Source organism: Megalobrama amblycephala, linkage group LG17, assembly GCF_018812025.1.
Source record: "Megalobrama amblycephala isolate DHTTF-2021 linkage group LG17, ASM1881202v1, whole genome shotgun sequence".
Classification (NCBI taxonomy): Eukaryota; Metazoa; Chordata; class Actinopteri; order Cypriniformes; family Xenocyprididae; genus Megalobrama; species Megalobrama amblycephala.
In genome coordinates this window covers 38,098,170-38,124,549 of record NC_063060.1, presented here as the reverse complement: position 1 = coordinate 38,124,549, position 26,380 = coordinate 38,098,170, and the positions used below count along the sequence as shown (strand labels likewise).

The 26,380-nt window shown below is 34.9% G+C and overlaps 1 protein-coding gene and 1 long non-coding RNA gene across 3 annotated transcripts; one reads left to right on the top strand and one right to left on the bottom strand.

Moving 5' to 3' along the window:
* Positions 1 to 1,532: 1,532 nt before the first annotated feature.
* Positions 1,533 to 18,392, bottom strand: cop1 (COP1 E3 ubiquitin ligase). Of its 2 annotated transcripts, none has more exons than XM_048163143.1 (20): positions 17,827 to 18,392; positions 16,179 to 16,238; positions 15,970 to 16,067; positions 15,725 to 15,789; positions 15,476 to 15,595; positions 14,729 to 14,797; positions 14,575 to 14,634; positions 11,512 to 11,600; positions 11,357 to 11,411; positions 11,137 to 11,251; positions 10,911 to 11,046; positions 9,211 to 9,354; positions 8,998 to 9,106; positions 7,480 to 7,561; positions 7,262 to 7,378; positions 7,055 to 7,172; positions 5,586 to 5,710; positions 5,201 to 5,361; positions 2,856 to 2,900; positions 1,533 to 2,659 (listed from the first exon to the last, which is right to left on the bottom strand). In XM_048163143.1, the coding sequence occupies exons 1-20, from the start codon at positions 18,099 to 18,101 to the stop codon at positions 2,642 to 2,644; spliced, it is 2,061 nt and encodes a 686-aa protein (XP_048019100.1). In that variant the 5' UTR covers positions 18,102 to 18,392; the 3' UTR covers positions 1,533 to 2,641. The 2 variants fall into 2 exon arrangements, with proteins under 2 accessions (XP_048019100.1, XP_048019099.1); XM_048163142.1 differs by having other exon boundaries at positions 11,357 to 11,414; positions 17,827 to 18,390.
* Positions 18,393 to 18,434: 42 nt separating this feature from the next.
* LOC125250511 lies at positions 18,435 to 20,262 on the top strand. The gene is made up of 2 exons (XR_007180808.1): positions 18,435 to 18,668; positions 19,117 to 20,262. It is a non-coding gene; the product is annotated as an uncharacterized LOC125250511 (long non-coding RNA).
* Positions 20,263 to 26,380: the final 6,118 nt, after the last annotated feature.

Below are 26,380 nucleotides of genomic sequence, written 5' to 3'. Positions count from 1 at the left end.
CAAGGGTTTCTGAATTCTAATATCTCAAAATACTGTATCTCATTATCTGACTTCATATCTTGAAATGTGACTTTATAACGTGACTATATCTCACAATTTGACTTTCTTTTATAGAGTAACTTCATATCTCACAATCAGACTTGTTTTAAAATTTCTCGAAATTACATGTTAGATTTCTTTTTTTAGCCTGAGATAGAAACAGGCTTCCTTAACTACCAGATTTGAATGCAATTAAATGGTTTATTCTCCCTTTTATCATCTCAAAACACATTTATGAATATTAATTTTCAAAGAATGAATTAATTTCTCATTTATAAAATAAGTTTCTACTTGTCAATAGTCACTTAGCAACTATTCAGGCCATAAGTCTTCTAGGGTTCATTTTAGACTGTGGAATCATGGCACATTAATCAGAACAAATTTGCTTCAACTGCCAAATTAGATAGAGAGTGCTGGTTCAGGGTAATACCTATTTTCAACTGGACTCAAGTTTGGGCTTTGGGCCATTACTGGATACTAAATTCATTTTCTTCTGTTAGGCTATCCTCCTTTGTGCTTTTTTATTTCCTAGTAGGTCATTGACCTAGGAAATAAAACTGCCCTTTGCATGTGACTTAAATTTTTTTCTTGGGTTTCTCTATATTTGGTTCCATCCATGTTGTCTTTAATAGTATAAAGCATTTTATTTCGAGCAGCCTGATGCTGCTGCCTCCATGCCTGACAGTAGGGGTGCCGTTATCAGCTTGTCAGACTAAATTTGTTTGCGCCACACTGTTTTTATCACATTTCTTCTAGCAAGCTTAGTTAGTAGTTACATTCTAGCCACTTTCTCAGAATAGAAGAAAGCGGCCATTCCTTTCATGTAATATCTCTTTAACTTCACTTAGAATGAATACGCTTATTTTGTAATTTAAGGCAGTATTTCTATAAAATGGAACTCAAATCATGGTCAAGTTAAGGCTCAACTAAAAATAAAATTAATATGACAAAACCAAAATAGGATAGAAAAGAAGTTACTGTAGCCACTGCTCAGTGAGGGATTGAGAATTTGCTTACATGAGGGCATCAACTAAATGTTAGTTTTGATATTTTTCTAACCACCTTTTAATATTTTGATATTATCATGCTGATGTCTGTCATTTTAAAACAGCTAAGAAGACCACAAAACTTCACAGAATTTATAACATACTTTTGCATATTTTGCATTGTTATGAAAGAAAACAAACTAGTATGATTTCATCTTTACAGATTTTCATTTTTATCCAATATATTAAGACATGACAGGGATATAAAATGTACTGCATATAAAGAACGACCCATCCCGTAATAAGTGCAAATGAAGTTATCTTCATGTCACTGCCAAACTTCTACATTGCCAGGAAACTATTGTACAAGATGATACAGTGGAGAGTGTAGGCAGTAAAATTACTCTGATAAAAATCCATCTGCAATAGAAAGTGTATGAACCTCGTGTTCTCTAATATTAGTCTAAATACATTCTGACGCAGAAATACAAAGATAAACACAGTATATAACCAAAGGGGGAAAAAAATCATTTATTCATTCAAATGAATGTTAACATGAGTAAATAAACAAACAAACAGGATTACTGAGATGCAACAGAGGACTTACAAATAAAGCTTGAAACCTAAAGGCTATTATGGGTCCAATGTTCACACAATTTCTATAAATTATTAAAATAAATAACACTTGTACAAGAAGATGAAAGAGCAGCAATGTTATGGGTGATGTTAAATAATCCCAATGAAGTACACATAGTGTCATTAAGCCTTTGACGAGTTATAATTTAGTCCTTGTTTGATCATTTGTGACCACGTGAAAGAGCCCTGGGTATCATAGTGAATAAAGACAGTCAAATATTATTCATGGAAAAACTGAGAAGAATCTCATGCAAAGGTTGTCTGATGAGTATAGGATTTCCCGGGACAATTAAATCATTTCAAAATGTGGTAAATACCAAATTAAGAGTATATTACGTATACCTAAAAATGCCCCTGATATAAACATGTCCACTTAACCGACAGAAAAGCTAAAGAAGGCCCTGTAATTTAATTTAGGGAGACCACTGGAATATGCCAAAGCTTACACATATCTTATGGATAAACAGACACAGTTTATCAAAAAACAAAACAAGTAAATGGATACAACAGGCTCAAAAGAATCAAAGACAGCTAATTTATAGAACAAAAAAGTATTTCATTGTGTTATGGTCTTGTGCTTTGGCCTTAAAATGTCTCGTAGCTCTTCTTCTGGCTAGAATTACCTCTAGTAAAGGTTTAAAACGAGTTTCGCTTGAGAATGTTTCTTCCCCTCCACGCTTAAAGACGTTCAGTTATTCACCAACAACTTGTTAATACCTTTATTCAACAATTCATTCAAAAAGGCATTCATGCTCGTCTCCCTGTCAGCACAAACAGGTCCTTGTCTCACATACAGCGATAGTACGACGATGCAGAATGATCGAGTCTTTTACAAATATAATGCTGATAAAAACCAGTTCTGCTGGTTGTTTCCTTGGAAATGTTTGCTTCAGTTCTGCCCAGCTTTAGCATCCTTCCATCAACCCACCAGTGAAGCAACAGATCTTTAGTAGGCGCCGACGACTGATTCGAGTGGACCTTCAGACCAGCTCAAGTACCTTCGGAAATGGGGAAAAACATTTGTAGGGCGCAATTCATGCTTAGCATCAATTTAGAGTTTTGGAAAATGGTTGCAATTTTCAATAACTGAGCAAACGTGACTGCAAATCCTCCTGCTTTTAGTAATAACAGAGCTCTCGGCAGAGAATATCGATTTTTATGTAGCTATTTAGCTTGTTTTGCAGTACAGCTCACCTTGATTGTTCCTTGACTGTTGGCTGCAATCAACACATTTGACTCCTGAGGATCAAAACAGAGAATGAGTGCACTGACAGAATGTGGTAAACAGTTTTTGACTGAATCTTGTGTGGGAGGGTGGTCTGACAGAATGCATTTGCATGTTTGGGATGTTTGGAAAAAAAAACGTCCTGGTCATTCCAGACTCAAAATCTCAGTTTGCGTTTCATTATTGTTATACGTTCACAAAAAGGCCTTGACATTTTACTTCAACATAATTTATGGATGAGAAAGGCAATTAATTAAGACCAAGACACTAAGCAGAAATTCAGTCTAGTCAGCACATTGGTTTTGCACACAATTATTGTCTTTTTTTTTCCTCTAGGAAAATGTCAAGTATAAAAGGTATATAATACACAAGGGATCTGGAAGCAGACGTAATGTTTACATAGGGCTTTCAGCTGATAAATCAGGCAAACATGAATCCGCATTTTGCATTTTCTAGTATTTCTGAGCCGATTAGGCTTGATCAAAATTACTTGTATGTTAATTCTTTTGGGAACCACAATTATTATGGATTTTCAGTTCTAATGTAATGGTGCAATTAAAAGTAAAAACAGAAATCACATGAAATGCACATTTTGATGTTTGATGTACTGAGTTGGGCGAGCATTCCAAATCAACTGGGAATGTCTCAGTGAGTGTTGCCTTGGCAACTAAATGAAACAAGTTTAAGATGAAGTACTAAACTTGCTAAAACTAAAACAAAATGAAAGCTAAATAGAAATAATTAATACTAAGTAATTACAAAAGCACAAGAAATTGAAGAATACATGGGGGGAAAAAACTATTAAATACACAGAAACTGAAAGGTCTTCCATCATCTGAAATGAAGGTTCACCAATTTAATAGGGATGCCTTGAAATTACTAAAGTAAGATTTTAGGCTAGGTATATCACTTCCATAATAACATTCTCATTTTCTATAATAATAATAATAATAATAATAATAATCAATATTATATTACTATAATACATCATTCAGTTTGGCCATGTTCGGAAAACTAAAAACTAAAGTGTCCTAAAGAGAAATATTTAGAACATTAGTAAATATATCAATATTGGAACAAAAACAAACTGTTATTCATATTATTTTGACCCTGTGAAATGTGCCTACAAAAAATTCTTAGAGGGTAAGTTCACCCAAAAATGATAATTCTGTCATTAATTACTCACCCTCATGTTATTCCAAAGGCGTAAGACTTTCGTTCGTCTTTGGAACACAAATACAAATGAAGATCTTTTTGATGAAATCTGAGAGCTTTCTGTCCCTCCATAGACAGCTATGCGACTAAAACTTTGATGCTTCAAAAAGTTCATAAAGAGATCGAAAAACTAATCCATATTAATTGAGCGGTTTAGTCCAAATTTTCTGAAGAGACTCGATCACTTTATATGATGAACAGATTGAATTTAGGCTTTTAACCACATATAAACATTAATCAACATCAGTTGTGGTAAATAGAAGCTCAAGCATGTTTGCTTGACATGCGAGAACCAATAAGGTTCATTCTCGTGTTATGCAGCACTTTTGAGCTTCCTCAAGAGGTTTGTTCTCGCGAGTCAATAAGGTTCAGTTGATCAACGTTTATACGTGAATAAAAGCCTAAATTCAATCTGTTCATCATATAAAGCGATCGAGTCTCTTCAGAAAATTTGGACTAAACTGCTCAATTCATATGGATTAGTTTTACAGTCCCTTTTTGAAGCATCAAAGTCATGCAGCTGTCTACGGAGGGACAGAAAGCTCTCGGATTTCATCAAAAAGATCATTTGTGTTCTGAAGATGAATGAAAGTCTTACAGGTTTGGAACGACATGAGGGTGAGTAATTAATGACAGAACTTTCATTTTTCGGTGAACTAACCCTTTAAAGAAAGCCATGACAATTAAATCACTCACAAAATGTCATGATCGTGACATCCCTGTTTGGTTCTCCTGCTAAAGGGGAGAGCAAACTTTATAAATCTTCTTGGTTAATAAATACGGCACTGCACATGGTAAATTAGCCATGGCCTGAAAGATGACTTTATATCAATGCCTTTAACTGCAAACCACACTATTTAGACAGTGAAGCAGAGGAGTGTGGGTTTAATAAGCATGGATTTCTGAAAGCGGATACACACCAACCTCCTCCCAACCCACTGTCCTATCCTACCCTGTCATTACTTGTCCTTAATGTACCAGCGGGTTCAGTTCTACTGTCCCCATGTGACCTCATAGCCCTACCAGTCCATGTTCAACTGTTGGTACTAGAACAGTGATTTATCTTGTCAAATGTGAGTGAGATGAGACCGAATCATACCCCATCAGGTAGTGCTCGCCAGCACACTGCACTGACAAATTCATTGGTGTCGTCCTCCTTCTTGTCCTTGTCCAGGACACTTTTCACAGTGTCAAACTTGAAAGTCAGAAGCGTCTTGGAGAGGCCCTTGTAGTACAAGTACAGCGAGTTGTTTTCACTTCCTGTGGGGTATGAAGTGAGAGCATTATTGAGGGTTTTTAAACTTATTTATTACTGAGTAAAAGTTTGTTATATTCTTCTTTTTCTTTAATAATAAACTGATTTGAATGATCAGAGGAAGTTTAATGCTCAAACAGAATTATCACAGCTTTGATTATAAACCAACTCAAATTGTTTTTGTGCCAAAAGTAAACCTTTTTAATCAATTTTGCATAGTGCCACTCACCACATGCTACATAGTCTCCATTAGATGCCAGACCCACAAAGTTCTTCTCGTTGATGTGGCCTTTGAAGGAGCGCAAACAATGAGGCTTGTTCACATTCCAGAGTTTCAGCTGGCTGTCTGTTGAGCTGTGGGGATATCACATTTCACTTTGATGTTCGATTTTTAACTCAAAATTTGTTTGTAATTAGTGGTGTAATGGTTCAGATTTCTCATGGTACAGTTTGGATCATTTGGATCATAGTTTATTTAAAGATTAGGAAATTTGAGGACCATTTATAACCAATATATTTTGTAACACTGTAAGCCGATACTGTTCAAGCTGATACAGTGCTGACAACCGATTAAAAAAAAACAAAAAAAAACAAATTAATCACACATTTTTCTGTAATAATCACAATTAATCGCACCTAAGTTTTAAATATATTTTTAGATTGTAATAATTTCTCCAAATGAATGTAGAAACAACATAAAGACAGAATATTTTAAATATTTGATCTAACAGGTAGGAAATATGCAGAATCAAAGCAGTTATCAAACACTTCACAGTCTTCACTGCATAATTTAGATTAAAATACAGATTCATTTTTAAGAAAGCTACAAAATGTATTAAATTAAGAGCAGTGAGTGATGTTCTTTTTCTTTTGTTCTTTGATTAACATTAATGGCAGACTCTAGCAGGTTTATAAGGCTGCTGTCACTTTAAGACCTGCCGCACATGACACAGATCTGACATACTATTTTCTCACACCTCTGTGTTCATTTAAGACTTTATTTAACTCATTTAAGATGGTGTGTACGAGGATACTCAACAAAACGTGCATTTTGGAATAATTTTGTGTGGTTTTTTTCTGTTCAAGCGCAAAAGATTTTTTTTCGCTGTAGGTAGGTAGCACAATTGGACAGCGAAAAATGCTACCTATCAGATTGTGCAACCAGCATCACATTCATGTGGTTTGAGGTTTTATTAACGTCCTTACCTACCCCTACCTTAAATCTACCTTAAAGCACACCCTAATGGGTAGCATTATTCGCCAGAACACTGACACGCTGTCTGAAGAGGCTTTCTGTGCGCACAAGTCGTATGCGTGTCACACAGACAGGATATTCACAGACAGCGCGCCAGTACCACACTGTGTCTCTTTGGTGTCTTGTCATGCTTGTTTAAAAGCTTTTGCATGAATAAGAGCATGATCATATAATCTAAAGGATGATGGGAAAATAACGGATGTTGCGTTAATTGCACTAAATATTTTCACGTGTTAATAATATATATATATATATATATATATATATATATATATATATATATATATATATATATATATATATATATATATATATATATATATATATATATATATATATATATATATATATATATATATATATATATATATAAAATAAAATAAAGAGACATGCATTATCTATTGATAAAATAAAAAGCACTGGAGTTTTCAGTATATACATACGCAGACACAATTTCTTCTCCATTGACAAACTTGGCGTAGGACACTGCTTTCCTGTGGCCTTTGAAAACCATGATGGGCTGCTTAGTGTTTCTCAGGTCATAGTAGTGCACACAGTGGTCTGGAAAAGATTTAGAACGAGTTGGAAAGTTTTTACGATTTTTGCGGGAAGTAAAACTTTTAAAAGTTTGATTCGAATGAAATATGTACCTGCACAACCAAAGGCAAGGTGATATCGCGAGGATGGACTGAACTTGACACAGCATACATTCGCCTTAGCTTCAATGCTGGCTACTGAATTGTCAAGGTTGGTGGACCACAACTTGACTGGAATAAAGAGAGTGCATTCATAAGTATTTATGGAAGAATGTCTCTGTAAGAATCGTAAATCAAACAACTTGTTCGGAACAGTTCAGTTGCAAAAATACCTTTTGCGTCATCTGATCCCGATGCTAAGAGCTTGGGATCCATAAGGTTGAAATCGACACTCCAACACCGCTTCTCATGCTCCTGTGGAAAATCAGAATCTAACTTAGATTAACTCTAAAGGAACTTCAAATCACACTTCATATGTAATATTGCATATTAAATTCAAAATTAATCCACATCTCAATCTAAATGTATTTAAAGGTGCCGTAGATCGTGTTTTTAAAAGATGTAATATAATTCTAAAGTGTCCCCTGAATGCGTCTGTGAAGTTTCAGCTCAAAATACCCCATAGATTTTTTAAAATTAATTCTTTTAACTGCCTATTTTGTGGCATCATTAAATATGTGCCGATTCAGGCTGCGGCCCCTTTAAATTCTCGTGCTCCCCGGCCCCCAAGCTCGCGACTCCCTTAAACAGCATAAACAAAGTTCACACAGCTAATATAACCCTCAAAATGGATCTTTACAAAGTGTTCATCATGCAGCATGTCTAATCGCGTAAGTATGGTATTTATTTGGATGTTTACATTTAATTCTGAATGAGTTTGATAGTGCTCCGTGGCTAAAGCTAACATTACACACTGTTGGAGAGATTTATTAAGAATGAAGTTGTGTTTATGAATTATACAGACTGCAAGTGTTTAAAAAATGAAAATAACGACAGTCTTGTCTCCGTGAATACAGTAAGAAATGATGGTAACTTTAACCACATTTAACAGTACATTAGCAACATGCTAACGAAACATTTAGAAAGACAATTTACAAATATCACTAAAAATATCATGATATCATGGATCATGTCAGTTATTATTGCGCCATCTGCCATTTTTCGCTGTTGTCCTTGCTTGCTTACCTAGTCTGATGATTCAGCTGTGCACAGATACAGACGTTAATACTGCCTGCCCTTGTGTAATGCCTTGAACATGGGCTGGCATATGCAAATATTGGGGGCGTACATATTAATGATCCCGACTGTCTTTTAAACAAATGAGATTTATATAAGAAGGAGGAAACAATGGTGTTTGAGACTCACTGTATGTCATTTCCATGTAATGAACTCTTGTTATTCAACTATGCTGAGGTAAATTCAATTTTTAATTCTAGGGCACCTTTATATAATAGTTTGTGCTTCAATTTTTAATTTAATTTTAATTTTAAATTTTAATTTTTTTTGGCACATAAATGTACAGCATAGCATACAGTACATTTATATGTATTTTTATACCCTTTAATTTGCACATTGTTAAGAAAAAAATAAATAAATAAAAAATAATATACTTATATATATATTTTTTTTTTTTTTTTTCTTTTTCTTTTTTTTACCTTAACTGAAGAAATAATCAAGAAATGAATCATTCATCAAAACAAACATACATTTACGGTTTAAAAGTTTGGGGCCAGCGAGATTTTTTTGGCATGTACATTACTTACAACAAAATATGACATGTAGACCCGTAGGGAAATTTTATGAATAAGAATAATGAATGTTATCAGTTGCAGCCCGGCACATGAGGGTACCTGGTAGACCTTTGATCTCTGCCCCGTGAACCCATCCCAAAGAATGACAGTCCCCTCGTAGTCACTGCTCGCCAACAGATTTTTGTGGTAGCTACTCCAGCTGATACAGCTACAAAGAGACAAGACAGAAGAAAATGTGACACACTGTTGAGCTACTGTATAAATCCACCAAGAACATTCAGGCCAACCCCTGATTTCAGACACTCTTTATACCTAATTTTAGAGTTACATGTCATCTCGTTGACAGGATAATGAATGTCCACAGCATCCTGGATCACAGTGCCGTACTCAAACACTTTAATTTTCTTAGTGACACCGGCAATGGCAAAGTAATCACAGTCGCGGTCAAACTCAATGCTGCAAAAGAGGGGAAAGAGAGGAGACAGAACAAGTGTTAGCACAGCGAGTTCTCCTGACTGTGCATGCTCATTATCTGCTCTACTTCCACTCAAACACGGACACTGAAAGAGACAAGAGCTGTAATGCATCCAAACAGCCTCTCTGCTGCTTTAGGTCATCACATACAAGGATATCTGTAAAATGTTGGTGTGATGAAACCCGAGCAAGGTTCTTTGGCTAGTTGAGGATTACATAAAATAATGAAATTACGGTTGGTTTGAGCCAGTGATTATATTTATAAACCCAACACTATGGCTGGGAATTGAGAACTGAACCAAATGATTTTCATGAGGTTCAGATTCATTAACAGTTTCTGAACATCTGCCATCTTTCACCGATGCAGAAGAAACGCAATTCCACTCGGACAGTGTTTCCTGCACAGTTAAATCTACAAAAGAAAACCGTTTAAACTTACAGAACTTACAGTCTGAACTGAATGTGTAAAAGAGAAAGACCCATTAAATATACACTATTCTTTAAAAGCTTGGGGTCTGAAAATATATAGATTCTTTTAATGTTTTAGAAATAAGTCTCCAATACTCAGTAAAAATGGAATATTGTGAAATATAATTACCATTTAAAATAACTTTCTATCTTAATATATTTTAAAATGTAATTTATTCCTGTGATAGCAACTCTGAATTTTCAGAATCATTATTCCAGTCTTCAGTGTCACATGATCCTTCAGAAATCAGTCTAATATGCTGATTTGATACTCAAGAAACATCTTCTATTATCAATAATGAAAACGGTTGTGTTGCTCAATATTTTTGTGGAAACTTTTTCAGGATTTTTTGATGAAAATGACTGATCAAAAGTACAGTATTTATTTGATTAATTTCATCGAATCTTGTTCTCAGACACTATCCTTGCCGGTAGCCCGAAACAAGCATACAGCAAGACCTGTAGTCCAATTTCTGAAAATACTACTCTTTTTTCTTTGGTTGCTTTAAATGAATCTGTCAAAGCAAATTATAAATAAGCCCAAACAAATCAGATTAACTGGCTGACTCACTCAATTTATCAGTCAGAGTAGTTTTGAATTAACATCTGAATTAACACCATTAAACCACAAGCTATTACTTTCAACTATAAATAAACCGAGAACTGTTAAGGTGTCGTGTTGTATTTAAGGTTCAGAGGACTGTAATTAATGTCTGATTAATGCGAATGCATGGTTAAAGATAAGCATTTGGATGTTTTGTAATAAATGATACTTTAAGAAACAGGAATGGAGATCATGAGGAATTAAGTGTTAAAAGAAAAACAAATTGTTCAAAATAAAGAAGAAAAAAAACAGCTGGATATACATTAAAAGAACAGCTTAAAACAGGCCACAATTCCAACTTTTGGAAAATAGATAGTCCTCAAAATGCTCTCAGTCAGTACCTGTCATGTTATTCAGTAATACAATACTACCCTCTGCTGGTTACTTCAAAAAAAGAACCGAACAAAGATTAAAGTCCAACAGCATGTGGTCTTAACCATTTCAATTCATTTTTTTGCAGCCTTACCTGGACACAATACTGGAGCCATTATAGAGGTCACTAGCGTAAGAGAGGGTGGCCAGAGGCCTCACAGAGTTGTAACGGGTAAATTTTGATAGACACTCCATGAAATCATCCAGCTGGTTAACAGTCCTGCTGTCATCTATTAACAAGAAAAGCGATTGTGTAAAATGTACCAATATTACAGATTTATAGATTTATAAACAGTATATATTGCTTTGAATCAACCAACCTGTTATTCGAGACATCCTATTGGAGAAATAACACTGCTCTAGATCCTCAAAGTGTGCCGTCAGTCTCTTCCGCCGTGACGCTAGAGTGCTGTTGTACCATGTTTGTCTTTTACCCTAAGAGTAATAAAATAAGAAAATATCAGCATTACTCCAAGGTATGTGAATCAGCTGTAATAGCAAAAAGGAACAATTAATGAAAAAAAAAAAAAAACAAGTTACCTGTGAGCTTCCACCAAAAGGGGGCTGAATGTATTCTGTGGGGTCTATTATGCTACTGCTGGGGACAGAAAAAAGATTTTATTTTTTAAATGGGAAAATTCTGCATATATGTCAATAATTAGGTCAGCATCTCATGAAGCGTAGCGGGGTCTTACCTGGGTGCAGGTGAGGGAGCTTCAAACTGGGGTACAGTACTGTCTAAATTGGGGTCCATGTCACTCACTGAGTACACACCGCTCATTTCCTTCAAATAAAAATATACGCATCAGATGTACACTACTGTTCAAAAGTTGAAGGTCAGTGACACTTTCATTGAGCAAAGACACATTAAACTGGTCACAAGTGACAGTAAAGACATTTATATTACAAACAATATTGTATTTCAAATAATGCTGTTCCTTCAGACTTTCTGTTCATCACAATTTCAATGAACAATTTCCACAATTATTCAGCAGCACAACGTTTTTTCAACAATGATAAGAAATGTTTCTTAAGCAGCAAATCAGGATATCACAATGATTTCTGAAGATCATGTGACACTGAAGACTGGAGTAATGATGCTGAAAATTCAGCTTTGCCTTCACAGTAATGAATTACACTTTAAAATATATTTGAATAGAAAAGTTATTTTAAATTGTAATAGGGCTCTTCAATCATAATTGTTATTATCGTGTCCAAAATAAGAATCTGTGTTTACATAATATGTGTTTCTGTAAATATATATATATTATATATATATATAAAAATATACACACACACATGCATGCATATATTTCTTAAATATATACACGTACAGTACAGTCCAAAAGTTATGTTTTTAAAAGAAGTTTCGTCTGCTCACCAAGGCTACATTTATTTAATTAAAAATACAGTAAAAAAACAGTAATATTGTGAAATATTATTACAATTTAAAATAACTGTGTACTATTTAAATATATTTGACAAAGTAATTTATTCCTGTGATGCAAAGCTGAATTTTCAGCATCGTTACTCCAGTCTTCAGTGTCACATGATCCTTCAGAAATCATTCTAATATGCTGATTTGCTGCTCAATAAACATTTATGATTATTTTCAATGTTGAAAACAGTTGTGTACTTTTTTTTTTTCAGGATTCCTTGATGAATAGAAAGTTCAAAAGAACAGCATTTATCTGAAATACAAAGCTTCTGTAGCATTATACACTACCGTTCAAAAGTTTGGGGTCAGTAAGAATTTTTATTTTTATTTTTTTGAAAAGAAATTAAAGAAATGAATACTTTTATTCAGCAAGGATGCATTAAATCAATCAAAAGTGGCAGTAAAGACATTTATAATGTTACAAAAGATTAGATTTCAGATAAACACTGTTCTTTTGAACTTTCTATTCATCAAATAATCTTGAAAAAAATATTGTACACAAATATTTTGTATAATTGTACACATTAAATGTTTCTTGAGCAGCAGATCAGCATATTAGAATGATTTCTGAAGGATCATGTGACACTGAAGACTGGAGTAATGATGCTGAAAATTCAGCTTTGCCATCACAGGAATAAATTACTTTGTGAAATATATTCAAATAGAAAACAGTTATTTTAAATTGTAATAATATTTCACAATATTACTGTTTTTACTGTATTTTTAATTAAATAAATGTAGCCTTGGTGAGCAGACGAAACTTCTTTTAAAAACATTAAAAATCTTAGTGGTTCCAAACTTTTGGACTGTACTGTATGTGTGTATATATATATATATATATATATATATAAAAAATATATACACACACATGCATGCATATATTTCTTAAATATATACACGTATGTGTGTGTATTTATATATACATAATAATTATACCCAGAACACACATATTACATAGACTTATTTTGGACACAATAATCACGATTTTGTATTAACATTTCACTTTTTTCTTGTTTTTAGTGTTTTAATTGTTATTTTTGATCAAAGAGTTAGTATAAGACGTGTCTTTCAAAAGCATTTTAAAAAAAAAATATTACCAATCCTAAACTTTTAAACTCTAGTGCTTAATCATATATGTAAATATATTAAGTTTCCACACCTGTAGACCATTTTCTTTGTTAAGAAACAGGGACTTAATTTGTTACAATGTTGCATTTTCTTCTTGGTTCGCTTTCACAAGGCAACATTTCAAAGCATACCAAAATGTTATCATGCAAATCACATGCAAGTAAATCTGTCTTCTCATTGGTCAGAGTTTCCCCTGTAAGACTGCGTCATCCATCAAGATGGATTAACAAGTTCGCCCTGCGGGCTTATTGTGGTTTTATCTGTAGCTGAGGTGACAAGCTAACACCTATATGAATGTAGCCTTTGTTTCCCACTTTGACTGATAAATTATGTATAAATAAAATTTATAATGCAGTTAGAGCAGGAATCAAGGCTTCGTCTGGACAGCATTCTTGCAATGCATGGAGAAGAGCAGTTACTCAGATGAAGATGCGCTCTTTGGTTTTCAACCACAAAAAAACTCACAGAATCAGACACTGCTTCTTTTTATATAAACGCTTTTCCCGTTATGAATTATGATACTGCTTGGTTCATTGGTCCGTTGGGTTGGATTGCTTTCTCACCTCAACCGAACAGCCACAGAGTTTGTTTTCAATTCGGCCGAGACCACCTCGTTCAGGCGATCTCGAAGCGATTGTTTTGGTGCGGATCCGAGCACCATTGCCATGTTCATATATGCCTAAACAAGCCGAACTAAAGGAGAAAACGCACCAGGTTCCAAAACAACCCAGCAAACATTGGTCCGACGGCAACATTGTGTCCCTGGCCAAAAATAGTCACGGTAAGACGGCATAAATCAGTAAAAATATGTAACACAAAACATTTCCTAAAAATGCATTCAGATACGTGTGTACACATCAGCAGTTCTCTGGGGTTGCATGTATAATTGTTACTTTGACTTTTAGCTAGGTGTAGTTCAATATATAACAATTCATTACTTAATAAGATAACGTAGAAGACGTCCTTTCAAATTTTGGAACTATTTTTCAACCATGACAGGATGTGTCAGACAGACGTCTTTTTAACGGTCATTAAACGTCCAAATGTTTGCTGGGAAATGCTCCAAACGAGCCAGGAAAAAAAACACAAAATAACACAGCTCTATGCTAGACCATTAAAAAAAAATAAATAAATAAAATAAAATAACCAAGATCCCATCTCTGACAATTCTGGGTCACCATACTAAACTGACCTCAACTCGTTTGATATCCTCTTCCAAAAAGTTCAGTTCTTTTTGTAACTGCTCCAGTTGCTGTCGAAGTAAAGACAGGGAGACTGAGTTAATGACCTCAAAACTGTCAACTGTGCATTATTCAATATTTTAAAAATAGATGTGGAGGCTAAACCTCTCTTTTATTTCTTCTGGCTTCTTTCAGGAATTCCATTAAGATCTGGCGCTGAGCAGCTTGTGATTCCTGTGGACAGAAATCAGTGAAAGATCAGCAAAAGCCAAGCAATTGGTCTTTATGAGTCACGGAGCAGGGAGTTTTGTGGCCCTTTATAAGACAAATTAATGAGATGTCACATGACAATCAGCAGCGCTTCTAGGCTCTTCACACAAGCAGCTTTTAGAGACAATCAACAGTGCTGCATGTTGATCTTTAAAGCATTAATAATGCTCGTTAATGCTGATTTAAGCTTTTATTAAAGATTATTATAAATTGATCACATAAGTAACATTTGACATCAGATTTTAAACAATGTTGTTTTCACATTTATCAGTATTGTAATTTTTTTCATCATTATAAAATGACATTCTTTCACAAGAACTCAGTATGTGCCATTCTGTGCTGGTTTATTTGGCCTTATTTTTGTCACAGCAGTTACACTTTGGAATTTAAAACCAGTGGTTTGTAACATTAGGGTTTGTGTAATCATAATTTCTATCAAATTTGAGTTTATTTTGATCCAACTAAAACAATATCTACAGAATAGCAATCTCCACCAATCTTCAGTGTTTAAAACACCACAGACAGCACTTTTCGGTCAGTTCCAGCTCAATGTGAATGAACCGCTAATATAAAGAATAACATATCTGAAGAACCCAGAAATGTTGCATCAACAGTAATATAATGTGTAAGAAGTATACCCACCGCCTCCAGTTGTTTCTTTTTTTGCAACAGGTACTCTAATATGTAGTTGACATTGGCTAAATCCATATTCTCTTGATCTGCGCCCAGGACGTCTTGGAAAACCTGCCATTTGGTTCCATTCTATAAACAGCATACAAAACATGAACAATAAGACATCATTTCATGTGCTACAAACTATCTGCAAAAGTCAATCAAATTTGTTTAAACAGTTTCCACTCATTATACAAATAGTGAGCGGGATGCACTTACAGGATGATCTCGTTTCAGACGCTTCTCCTCAGATCTCTGTTTTTGTTTCAGGATCAGCTCATTCACTGTAAAATAATCAGAGAATCACATCAAAGCAATTCTCAGACTGAAAAAAAAATCAACCAAAAGTCGTATTTGATATGGAAACATGTACTTTATGTGGAAACAATAAGGTTTGAGGACGTCAAATTAGAAGAAAAAAACAAAACAAAAAAAAACACTGATATGCATTACCATACACATACCTAAGAAGTTGGGGTAAAGTTGATCCACATTGTCAATGATATAATTACATTTCGGGCATCTGTTGCTGTCCTCCAAACTCTGTCGTATACATTTATAACTGAATAGAAAAGAAGACATGATTGTTTGATTGAAAGCTATAAATGGTCTAGAAAATGCCACACGAAAAGGCAAGAATAAACTCTCGGTTTAGAGAACAAGAGTTTCTCACCAGAAACTGTGGCCACACTTTGTCATGTGAGCTTCCTCAATCATCTCAAAACATATAGGGCTGTTGAGAAAAAAAACAAAATCATGACATGGAAGGCTTGCTTCCCTTTTCCAACACATCAACAAAAAGCTGAGACTTGACTGTTGTTTTGAATTATACAGAGGGGCGTAAAAGTCTGAGACGACTATTAAAAATAAAATTAAAAATTTGTTTTTTTTAACATCACAAATTATATTATCAGCATAATTTGACTGAAAGGGTAAAGCATTAAAAATAATTTCATGACAACAGATCTCTCTCTCTATACACACAAATGTTTCAAATCACTTATTTTGAGTTTGTCAGACATACAATTTCAACCAAACTGTCATCAAACTTGCATGACTTTCTAGCAACTTTTTGACAACAAACTGTCAGTCTCTAACATTATGGCCCAGTTTCACAGAAGCCAGGATTAAAAGGGTTAGTTCACCCAAAAAATGAAAATTCTGTCATTTATTACTCACCCTCAGGTTGTTCCACACCCGTAAGATTCCTCTCTCAAGATCCATTAATGTACTAAAAACATATTTAAATCAGTTCATGCGAGTACAGTGGTTCAATATTAATATTATAAAGCGACGAGAATATTTTTGGTGCACCAAAAAAAACAAAATAACGACTTCAAAACACTGCTTCAGGAAGCTTCGGAGCGTTATGAATCAGTGTGTCGAATCTGCTGTTCGGAGCGCCAAAGTCATGTGATTTCAGCCGTTGGCAGTTTGACACGCAATCCGAATCATGATTCGACACAAAAGATTCATGATGCTCCGATGCTTCCTGAAGCAGTGTTTTGAAATCGGCCATCACTATATAAGTCGTTATTTTGTTTTTTTTGGCGCACCAAAAATATTCTCGTCGCTTTATAATATTAATATTGAACCACTGTACTCACATGAACTGATTTATTAAATATGTTTTTAGTGCCTTTATGAATCTTGAGAGAGGAAATGTCATTGCTCCCTATGAAGGCCTCACAGAGTCATCGGATTTCATCAAAAATATCTTAATTTGTGTTCCGAAGATTAACGAAGGTCTTACGGGTGTGGAACGGCATGAGGGTGAGTAATAAATGACAGAATTTTCATTTTTGGGTGAACTAACCCTTTAAGCCTTAGTTCAATTAGGATATTTAAGTAGCTTTTTATAAATGTACCCTAGAAAAAAAACATTACTGTTGAGCTCTTGAGAGAAAACAATGGCACTGACATATTTTAAGGTATGTCAGTGCAAGTTGCTTTCAGTTAAAACAGCTCAAACATGCATTTTAGTCTAGGAATAACATAAGCCTTGTCTGTGAAACAGGGGGAAATTGTGACATCTCCTTTTGTACACCACACAAAAAAAGAATATGATGAACAACATGAAACATCATGATGGTGAGTAATACCACAGACTTTTCCTTTATGGGAGAAATATCCCTTTAACACCATGTTGACAATTATCATTTAGCTTTATCCATGGAATTACAGGATTAAGTGCGGAGTAAATCACAGGATTCGCCGGATACACCTGCAATTAAGCCCGCATGTGGGAAATTGTTCAAAACAAACAAAAACTTCATTATCAAGTGAATTTAGACCTCTGCAGGGAAGGTAAATGCACTTACCATACAAAATCATTACTCTTGTCCTCATAGGGATTGATCAGACCGTTGTACAGGGGTCTTTTCCTGCTTGACGAGCCCAGTCGAGAGCTCTGTCCCTCGGCAACCGAGCCCAGAGTCCGCGAGGACACCCCGTTACCCGAACTGTTCCCGTTCTGAGCGCCGCTACTCCCGCTGTTCGCTACACCGGCGCCGCCGCTGCTGCTCATACTCCCAGAGCTCGTCCCGGGGACGGACCCCGCTGCACCGCCAGACTGCGGCTGTCGAGTGCTTGACATGATTGAAGCCGATCGTGCACGTCGGAAGGCCAGAGCTGAAGCTGAAGCTAAAGCTGCGGGGCTTCACCGCATCCGGGCGGCTGTGGTAGATACGCTAACTAGCTAAAACGGCACAGATAAGAGAAAAGAACCAGAAACTTCCTCCAAGCGCACTGCTAGCACTGAAAGACGCTTATTCGAGCACAGCTGATACGGTTCTTCTCTATGCAAGAGGTTTGCATTGGGTCAGCTCGATGTTAATATGGATATGCAGCTCCGCAGAGATTTGTTGACAACTCTGAGAGCTTTAGAAATTTCAATCCACTGTCTGCAGGATGTTCACGCGAGAACTTCCCAAAATGAAACGTTCGAGTGACTCGGAGTTCAGCGGCACCGCCACCTACTGGCTTGGAGGAAAATTGCAAGTATCAATCAAAACAATCGATCCAAACCATGGTTGGTTCTCAACTAGTTATTCAGGATAACAACCTAACCGTCGTAGATTTAGTTCAATCATTCAAGAACATTGAAGTAGTCACCATCGTAGCACATTATGTTGTTAAAAACAAAGTGGCATCAGTGTTTCAGGTATGACTTCATCGATGTGTTGGAGCAACACGAACGTCTTTATGTAATATTAGTTTTACTTATAAAAATATAATAAAAATGAGGGTTATCACCTAAATTGTTTGTGTGCAGCCTATCCATGGTATATAAGCAATTTTTAAACCGTTACATTGGCTTTGTTTTGGTTTAAAACAAACTGTAAAAAAAAATCATAAGATTAATCATGATTAGTCATTTTAATCATTTTTCTATGTTATAGGTTTAACAAATCAGAATTTAAGTCTTCCCAAAGACACTCAATGTTACTAAACAGGCAAGGCAATGCCATTTTATTTGTATAGCACATTTCATACACGTTCAAAGTGCTTTGCATAAAGAAGAACCAAATACATAATAATAAAAATGAGCGGATATAAATAGATCTTCGTCACGCTGGAGGGATAACTGTACTCAACTTTTTGTCCGTCAGAGCGGATCTATCCATCAGAGCGGATCTAAATGGATCTTCCTCACGCTGGAGGGATAACTGTACTCAACTTTTTTGTCCATCAGAGAGGATCTAAACAGATCTATCCATCAGAGCGGATCTAAATGGATCTTCCTCATGCTGGAGGGATAACTCAACTTTTTTGTCCGTCAGAATGGATCTAAACGGATCTATCCATCAGAGCGGATCTAAATGGATCTTCCTCACATGGAGGGATAACTGTACTCAACTTTGTTGTCCGTCAGAATGGATCTAAATGGATCTACCCATCAGAGCGGATCTAAATGGATCTTCCTCACGCATGGAGGGATAACTGTAAAAACATTTGTCAAGCAGTTGTGCGTTTAAACAGTACCCTTACAGACAAATCTTCCTGGACTAACTCTGTCAGAGATCCATCCAGGGATAGCAAATGCATACTTCCTATTTCTCCCAGCTCTTTCAACCAGAGAGCAAGATTTAAAATGCATTAAAAATCAGAAATAAAAAGATGATACATAAAAGATTGATAGCCTACAGTGGCTAATTCAAAAGCTTGTTATGTTGAGAATGTCAGAATTAGCTGAACAATATGCATAATATATACAATATGTGTTATATTGGTGTTCTCCAAGATAGATAGATAAATTGATTGATTGATTGATAAACCAAAAGTAATGGTGGTCTATCGGTATTGCCTGTGTAAGCAGTGCAGTGAAGCAACAAGTCCTTTACATCCCTCATCAACATTTATTGTTTACCTCTTTAATTAGATCCTGAGCAATGTAGTCAGAATGTTGACCTGCCTTAAGCTGTGGCTTTAGGAAAATAGAAACAGATCCCCCCCAACCTGTCCCCCCTTCTTCATCTACCTCAAAAACAAAGTGGTCAACTTCAGTAGCCCACAGCCCTATACACAACCCACTCTGATCCAGACTTTTTTGAGAATATGGAAGAGGAGACGCTGCTCAGCTTTCTACCACCCACCGTGTGACCACCTGCCCTCTCGATCCAAAATATCTTCTCTGATCTTGTACCATACTTTATCTCTGTCATCAGTACATCTTTGACCAGAAGCTCTGTCCCATTAGACTTCATAAAGGGATATTTCATCCAAAAATAAAAATTCTGTCATCATGTACTCAAGCACATGTTGTTCCAAACCCACATGGCTTTCATTCTTCTTTTACCTGCTTTGATGATGACCAGGCAGGTACTGAATCTTTCAAGATTCAAAAGGACAGAAAAGCACTAAAAGTGTCATAAAAGTAGCCCATATTATTTGTACGATATTCCAAGTCTTTTCAAAAATGTTTCAGCCATTTTTTTCAAAAAAAAAAAAATCTGAAAAATAAATTATGGTTTCCACAAAAAATATTTAGCAGAACAACTGTTTTCTACGGAAGAGGATTAGGGCCAAGCAATAATAAAAAAAATAAAAGAGATTAAAGTTGTTAAATTTCGAGAAAAAAGTCGAGATAAAATGTTGAGAATAAACTCATTAAAATACGAGAAAAAACTCATTAAATTTCGAGAAAAAAGTCGAGATAAAATGTTGAGAATAAAGTCATTAAATTACGAGAAAAAAGTTGTTAAATTATGAGAAAAATGTCGTTAAATTTCGAGAAAAAAGTCGAGATAAAATGTTGAGAATAAAGTCATTAAATTAACGGATTTATTCTTGTAATTTAACGACTTTTTTCTCGTAATTTAATGAGTTTATTCTCGTAATTTAATGACTTTATTCTCGTAATTTACTGACTTTATTCTCGTAATTTAATGACTTTATTCTCGTAATTTAATTACTTTATTCTAGTAATTTAATTACTTTATTCTCGTAATTTAATGACTTTATTCTCAACATTTTATCTCGACTTTTTTCTCGAAATTTAACGAGTTTGTTCTCGTAATTTAATGACTTTATTCTCGTAATTTAATGAGTTTATTCTCGTAATTTAATGAGTTTATTCTCGCAATTTAATGACTTTATTCTCGTAATTTAATGACTTTATTCTCGTAATTTAATGACTTTATTCTCAACATTTTATCTCGACTTTTTTCTCGAAATTTAACGAGTTTGTTCTCGTAATTTAATGACTTTATTCTCGTAATTTAATGACTTTATTCTCGTAATTTAATGACTTTATTCTCGTAATTTAATGAGTTTATTCTCGTAATTTAATGAGTTTATTCTCGTAATTTAATGAGTTTATTCTCGCAATTTAATGACTTTATTCTCGTAATTTAATGACTTTATTCTCAACATTTTATCTCGACTTTTTTCTCGAAATTTAACGAGTTTGTTCTCATAATTTAACGACTTTTTTCTCGTAATTTAACGAGTTTATTCTCAACATTTTATCTCGACTTTTTTCTCGAAATTTAACAATTTTTTCTCGTAATTTAACGAGTTTATTCTCAACATTTTATCTCGACTTTTTTCTCGAAATTTAACGAGTTTTTTCTCGTAATTTAACGAGTTTATTCTCAACATTTTATCTCAACTTTTTTCTCGTAATTTAACAAGTTTTTTCTCGTAATTTAACTAGTTTATTCTCAACATTTTATTTCGACCTTTTTCTCGAAATTTAACGTGTTTTTTCTCGTAATTTAACAACTTTAATCTCGAGATGGTTTTATTTTTTATTATTGCTTGGCCCTAATCCTCTTCCGTAGTTTTCAACATTGATAAGAATAAGAAATGTTTCTTGAGCATCAATTCAGCGTATCAGAATGATTTCTGAAGGATCATGAGACACTTTAGACTGGAGTAATGACTCAATGTTCAGTTACAGTGGTTAACAACCCACTGTAGGGAAAGACTATCAGTGAATAATGACTAAATCAGTTCAGCCATTTTAGTCTGTATCTCACAAAATGTCTTCAGAAGACTTGGAATATATGAATGAACTACTTTAGGCCTACATTCATTGTGCTTTTGCATCCTTTTTTGAAGCATAAAAGCTCTTGCCTCAATTCGGCAGTATTAAAATAGAGCATAGAAAGTAGAGGAGAAGCAAACAAATGTAAAGGTCTGATGTGAAGGATGCAAATGCGATGTAATGACACAGTGAATATGCTAATTAGCGCACACGGTCATTTAACAACTTCTGAACAGGCTTTAACTACATTCCCTTGAAAATAGTTTGTAACAGTGCATACATTTAGAGACTACAATATTTTCCTCATAGTAATGTTAACCAGGCAATCACCGGAGAGCTTGAGGACATTATCAAGATTAGCTAATGGCAGCCATGTTCTGTCATTGTACAATTTGCATTAAGCTCTCATAGAGATTGAATGGCAGTGTAACAGTTACGATTAATTAGCTTTCTTTGCTTGTCCGTGTTAATTCCTACAGACACTCATGACTGAAGTTTTCATTTTACACAGCAGGGGGAGTTATTATATCTTCAGAAACACACAGCTAGATTTCACAGAGGACACTGGCATATCACGGTACGTCCTATTTGACTGTCAAATATCATTTTCAAACGCTCAGTTAGACAAATTAAAATCAGATAAACACTTAGCACATAATTAAATTGAAATGCTAATCCATTTAATATCTCTGTAACTTGTAAAAACATTAAACTTGTTTTAAATTATTGTTATTTCTAAGTAGCTAATTGATTGTTTTTTTATTTAAATGTATTTAAACAGATTTTTAGTTACATTGTTATTTATAGATTTTATAATGGATTTTCACTGTCCATGATATTTGAAATCAACAGTTTATTCAGTTTATAATCTGAAATTGTCATTTCAGGCTATCGGATTTGTCTGAAGGACATGTGTAGAAATAATCTTTTAATATATATTTAACAGAGAACCATATCAAAGATAAGCTTTGCAGATACTATTTTCATTGTACTCCACTATTATATGTTCTTTTGGCAGCACAGATCATTTTCTTCACATGCAGTGAGTTAATTACAGCACTGCTCTCCCTTCCTGACCTCCATAATGGACCACACTTCAAAGCCCTCCAACACTTACTTTTGTTGATTCAGATGTTCTTTACTTATATCTCATAGGAAATTAAGCTCTAATAGCTGGCGTTGTTAACACAGTTAACAGACGAGTTTAAAGCCAACTTAAATTCCAAATGAATAAGCCCTCAAAGGAGGGGATCGGGCAAAATTCACAACTCTGGATGAGTTGTGTCGGCTCACATTGGCCAGCGCGGTGTCTCAATTACAAATAGGCTAACTGAGGTTGCCATTTCAAACATTTATATATCTCTAGTGCTTCTGTTATGGCTCTAAAGGGAGAAATAAACCCCTTTTAACTGATAATATACTTCAAATATATTGGAGATATTTGACTTATCCGCCACTGTTGAGTACAATGTGTCTTTTGGAAGGAAAGTGGTAAATTACACCACTCAAAAAAAAAAAAAAAAAAAAATTGTTAGTTTGCTATTATCAAGCTGAATTCATGTTTTTGTTCTTATAAAGCAAAAGAATTATGAGTTCTGTTGTTAATCTCTGGATAAAAGCAGAGCCTGGATTGATTTTACGACTTTGTGACTGTCTCTCTTACTGTAGTTAAAAACGTATCATTTAATTTGAGACACACCTATCATTTGCTTGGAGTGAAGATCCAATGATCCTAAAAACAATAACAAAATTAAATCTTTTAAAACATTAGGCACTTTAATTGGATCAGATGTCTGCTTTTGATATTAATGGGCAACGGAGGAAAATGAGTAACAATTACCAGCTGTCCGCCTCCCACCTGCCAACACACACATATGCAAACACACTTTCATAGACAAACACAGATATATGATGCACATACAGGCAGTGTTGGGGGTAACGCATTGCAAGTAACTTGAATTACGTAATCAGAATAGCTAGTAACTCGTAGTAAAGTAGTAAGTAACTAGTAAAGTAACAGATTACTTTTTCAATTTACAACAAAATATCTAAGTTACTTTTTCAAGTAAGTAACCCACGTTACTTTTTCACATTTATTGACTGACAGCTCTCCTGTCCCCATGTTGAGAGAAATATGGTAAGTGCAGACTGGAGTGCAAATATGATGGGATATTGTAGTTCTATACTAAATGTGAACATGCTTTTACTCATCACACTTGCACAAAAACATTCAGTATATAGTAAATGAATAAAAACAGTGAAATGCAATCTCAGAATTTTACACAAACCTATATAATTCAATATATTAAATTACACAAATATACTTTATGTTAGGGCTGGGCGATATATCGCATGCGATTGTCACGCGCATTTCGTCAGTAAAGCCGGTTCCCTGATTACCGTGAAATCGCCATCACCTGCTTTCAAATGGAGCGCCATTTAATAGACAGAACCGTAGATCACTGACAAGCTACGCAATATTGCGTTCATTATCACAGATGAATCGCCTTCGATAATGAACACGATATTGCGTAGCTTGTCAGTGATCTACGGTTCTGTCTATTAAATGGCGCTCCATTTGAAAGCAGGTGATGGCGATTTCGCGGTAATCAGGGAACCGGCTTTACTGACGAAATGCGCGTGACAATCGCATGCGAAATATATCGCCCAGCCCTACTTTATGTATTTAATGTCACTTTATTAACCAATGTCTTTGCTGCTGACATTCAATGATCTAATTCAACCATAACAATTAGCACAAATTACTTTAGATTAGATTTAGAAATAAGAGTGTTGATCTTTCTTCTCATGTATCCTATTCTTCTTTAATCTAGAATTGCAGCACAGCTGAAAGGTTTGTTTGAGCTGCGCCCTCTACTGTACAGGTGTAAATATGCATTTCTTCCAGCCTGAAGCCCTGGATATACTTCTTTTTTTTTTTTTTACACGTACGTTAGTGTACGCGCACAGTCGAACGCACTGCCTTGAAAAGTATACTTCATTTTACTCGTACGCATACACAGGCGTTCGACGCATGCGCAGTCTTGAGCAATCTCTCGCCACGAGTTAAGGTGCGGTCACTTTTCGTCCCATTGACTTCCATTCATACGCATATGAATGAATCAGACTGGAAACACAAGCTCGTGTGAAAAGTTATACATTTCGCTGCATTTCAAAGTTCAAGTTTTGTGAACTCTGATCTGCGAATTCGCGTCACACGAAGAGGTGCGACCAGGAAAAGATAGATTCGTCAAAGCATGACCTCTTTGCTGAATTAAAAGAATTAAATTTTTGCTGTAAAGTCGAGTAGGTTGTATATTTTTACATTTTGAATGTATTACTATATGTTATATGTTGAATTCGTGTTTATAAAAAAAGACACTACCACACTATCACAACCAATGCAGCATCCGATGAAATTTCGCATGTTCAAAGTCTAGTGTGACCGCAGCTTTACAAGTATGCGTGGTTACAAAAATCTGTTACGTACACGCATAGCCTACTCTTCTGATGATGAAATTAGTTCTGTACGCTGACCCTCACGTATGAATAAAACGTGAACTATACTTTGTGCTTGAGGCTTATTTATTTCACTTTTGGTGTGAAAGGGCCTTAACATTTGCCAAAAATAGAACTTTTTTTGTTGTTATTAAAAAACAAACAAGCAAGCACAGCCCAGGTGAGAAAAAGTAATGCAAAAGTAATGTAAAATATTACTTTTTATAAAAAGCATTACTCTTAACTTTCCCCAACACTGCTTACAGGTATTATGCCATTTAAATTGCTTTTATGAGACAACACTTAAGGCAGTACTATGAGACAATACCACTTATTTAAAGGGTCACAGAATCTTTTGAAATGTTAACATTGTTGAAACACACAAAACTTTAAATATTGAGGTGAAAGTGTTATTTTTTTGTTTTTGCGTCTTATTTTATTTTTATTTGTTTTCACAGCATCAAGAAAAGTCCTGGCTTGTTGAAGATGTACAGCAACTTCATCTGCAAAGCAGTTAAATCCACTGAGACGTGTTTTTGAGGTATATCTAGAACATAAGGAAGGGAAATAAAGGGGGAAAAAAATGCCGTCAGATGCTCACTCAGAATAATCCAGTCTTAAAGCCAAGCCAGCCATGACTAACTAGGAAATGACGTTACAGTTCACACAGTGCACACCTGCTTCCCTCACTGTATCTTTTCAAATATCTATTCTGTGGAATTATTTGCTCCCTGTGGAAGTTGGTTGTGTCTCCCAAGTGATAGAATAACAGTTTTGTCACTGGTTGAAAATGTAGTAAATATCTGCAACAGATTTATAGTGTCTATTTTTGATTCTACCTCTGCAGATAAAGGAAGGGGGTTGGCTTTGGACTTTGCTAGGCTCCT